Raw genomic sequence first — 3,280 nt, 5'->3', positions numbered from 1 at the left:
TACAACATATACATGCAGAAGTGATGTTGATCCAAACAGAATAATATAAACACTGACAAGGAACATTTTATTGCAAAAGGAATTATTTAGATGTATATCATTTGAGCACATTTTGCTGATAATGTTGTAAGGTTTTGAATGAAGGACTTTTCCTGTTATTGTAATATAGTACATTCACTTAGGCTAAAATATCTGAATAAGTTTTTGACCACTATCAAAGTGCAGCCCACATATCAGTAGCAGGAATGGGTCATCAGGTGGAGAGGTTATGACCTAAGAGAAGGCGCTGAACTGGGAGCCAATTAGTCCCCAGCTGCCCCAGACTGAGAGGAAGAACCTTCAGTCATCCCACCTACACAGAGAATCAGCAGGAGTGCAGATGAATAATGATATTTAGAGGTTGAAATCCACCTCTGAGTTTTCTTATGGATTGACTTCATGGTCTTTATGGCGTCCCTTGCTCACTCATGTTCATTGTTGAGGGATTACCGGTGAGAGAGTTTCTGAAACAGGTCAGCGGATGTGAAGTATCAACCAGGCTGATTTAGAAGTGTCCAGAGACACTATAGAAAAGTACGTTTTGGGGGTTGGGGTTAGAGTTGAGAAGACCCCTGGAGATGCTTTTAGAAATGCTCCCTGCTTGGACGGGGGGCAGGGTAGGTGTCTGGACTGGGACTAACCAGTTTGTCTGAGTGGGGACTAATGAAAACAAATGATCTGACAAGGTCAAAAGGTTGAGATCAAGGCTGAAGGATCCTCCACCCCTCTCAATTTTCCAACTTGGGAGATTAATGAAGGCAGAGAACAGCCATTTCTCTATATCATTTATTCCCTGAGGCCTTGGGACCCTGGTGGTGGTGTGCAGCCCACCTGTTGGCCCATTAAGCCCTAATGACACCAGCCACAGGGCATCCGTCCAGATCCGGGCCCGTAACGGCCCGTGTTCATGGTACAGACAGGCTTCCAGCAGCCAGCCATCGAATTATCTTGGGTCAATTTTTATTCAACATTGGAAACACAAGATGGCTGCATTTAAATTACCAGTAGGATATAGTATATCCCCTCACTCAATATTCAATTTGGAAATTAATTGCTCAGTGATTATTCTTTCAAAATGCTTTTAAAACACTTCTTATAGCCTTCATGATGTGACTAATAAACACACTTTGAATTTCCCAATTGTTGAAAATACAAACATACACATATAATACAAGTGTTTAATACTATGGCATGCCATTTGTGTTTGAAAACAGAAAAACAAATGCCAAATATCCTGAGTAAAAAGCTCATTCATGGTGCTTCAAGCAATGGTGCTGAATACGTTAAGTAGTTTAGAAGAAGACACTGCTCCCTTCTGGACAGTTAGAGCAGTACCCACGAATATATAAAAACAAAGTCAGGAATTTCCATGAAAAGATAATGCCCATTTCATACTTCAATAAATCTGCATAAATAAAAAATGTTATGGGAAAAGAAAACACATTGTGTATTGAATGTAGCTACACTAATAGCTGGACTTACTGGACTTGTATTGCTGGAATACACTGTAATACATTTTACTCATCAAAAACGACTATTATGTCTAATGAAGTAATAGTTAATTGGAATAAAAACGATTTCATATTATTTTAATTGAAGCTAAATGAAGACTATCAAGAAAGAATAATGGCTTATAAACATAAAAAGAAAACGGAACAAAACCACTAGAAAAAAAAGAGCCACTGTTCTAAGCATGCTTAGCCTACTAGCAAAGGTTACTGCGCATGCTCAGTACCTGGTGCTCAGGTGGATTGACGCGGATACAGAAACTATAGGTTACTTACGTAACCCCAGTTCTCAGAGTAACATGAAGTGAGATGTCTCACTATGGGATGCGCCTCAACGCGTATGCAAACAGAAGCATCAATCTCATTACGCCAATCCTAATTGGCTGGTGATCTTGACGTCTACGTCAGGGAATCCACCCACCCTATAAGTAGCTTGCGCTACGACGCAGCGTCATTCAAAATAAGCACCTCTTCTCGCTTCGCCTTAGCAAGAAGGGCCGTCTGGTGAGACATCTCACTTCATGTTACTCTGAGAACTGGGGTTACGTAAGTAACCTATAGTTCTCATTCATAACTCTCCGTTCGATGTCTCACTATGGGATATTGAAACTCCCGTATTGCTAGACATGCTTATCTCGAAAATCACCAAAACAACCAGAACTTAACAGGTAGAACCCTGTCTCAACACGGGGCCCAGCATTGCGCGGGCCACACTTGGAGCAGAGACATCTAGCCTGTAAAAGCGGACAAAAGCCCGATGGTGCCTGCAAACCCTGACTCGTATAAGCCAGAGCAATCGCTTCCACAATCCAGTGGGAGAGCCGTTGCATGGTAACGGGCTTGCCCTTCTGAGGGTTAGCCCACGATATAAAGAGTTGGTCATTGCAACGAAACTCTTTTGACCTGTCCATATAGGTGCGTAAAGCACGAACTGGACACAGCAAATTCGGCCGCTGTTCCTCAGAGGAACACAGTGCGGAGAAATGCCACAATGTCAAGGGGGGACACGGAGCCAAACAACCTTAGGTATAAAGCAGGGTTGGGCGTAGAGCAACACTCTCTTTTGCCCCGGGCAAACTGAGTGCATGAAGGAGGATGTACAGAGAGCGCATGAATGTCAACTGACTCGCTTGCAGGATGCCAGAGCCAGTAACATCCACGGTACTTCAGTGACAGGTGTTTCATGTCAGCTTCTTCCAGGGGTTTCAAATGGGAGGTCGAGTGAGCCCATCTAAAACCACTGTCAAGATGCCCATAAGGCACCAGTTGACCTGGGAAACAGGAGGGAGCCTGCGAGCCCCGTTCATAAAACGGCAGACCAAAGGATGTTTGGCTAGCCGTCTTTCCCGCAAGCCCACAGGCATGCAGCATAGCAGCCAGTACACTTTGATCGTTAGAGAAAGCTCTGTGTTTATCCAATTAGGTCCTGTTTAGAAATGATAAAAATCACCCGACAGGACATTGAAAGAGATGTGTCCTTTTTGAAGGCACCACTCCTCCAAACCACCCTCCCACTTACAGTCCATAGAGAGGACCATGGTGGAGGAAGCTCTTGCACTACTGGAATATAGTGTTTATCACCTCTGGAGGGAGCCCCACTGTATTCAGATTGTACAACTCACGGGGCCAGGCCCAATAGGCCAAGCGCTCTGGGTGTGACTGAAAGGATCGTCCCCCCCGCCTGAGACAGTATGTCCCTGCGTAGTGGGAGCTGCCACGGCTGCCCCCACAGC

At 44.5% G+C, this 3,280-nt stretch overlaps 1 protein-coding gene across 1 annotated transcript in view; it reads right to left on the bottom strand.

The window, feature by feature from the left end:
* Positions 1–302: 302 nt before the first annotated feature.
* The window catches only part of LOC104960344 (rho GTPase-activating protein 44-like), a 21,671-nt gene continuing 18,693 nt past the window's right edge, over positions 303–3,280 (bottom strand). Inside the window, exon 20 of the mRNA XM_010788345.1 lies at positions 303–352. Coding sequence (XP_010786647.1) covers positions 303–352 — 50 coding nt within the window. The remainder of the gene's footprint in view (positions 353–3,280) is intronic.

Source organism: Notothenia coriiceps, unplaced genomic scaffold (assembly GCF_000735185.1).
Source record: "Notothenia coriiceps isolate Sejong01 unplaced genomic scaffold, NC01 NC01_scaffold00031847, whole genome shotgun sequence".
Taxonomy (NCBI): domain Eukaryota; kingdom Metazoa; phylum Chordata; class Actinopteri; order Perciformes; family Nototheniidae; genus Notothenia; species Notothenia coriiceps.
Note: the sequence above shows the minus strand (reverse complement) of the source record. Positions and strands in the feature narration are given on the sequence as shown.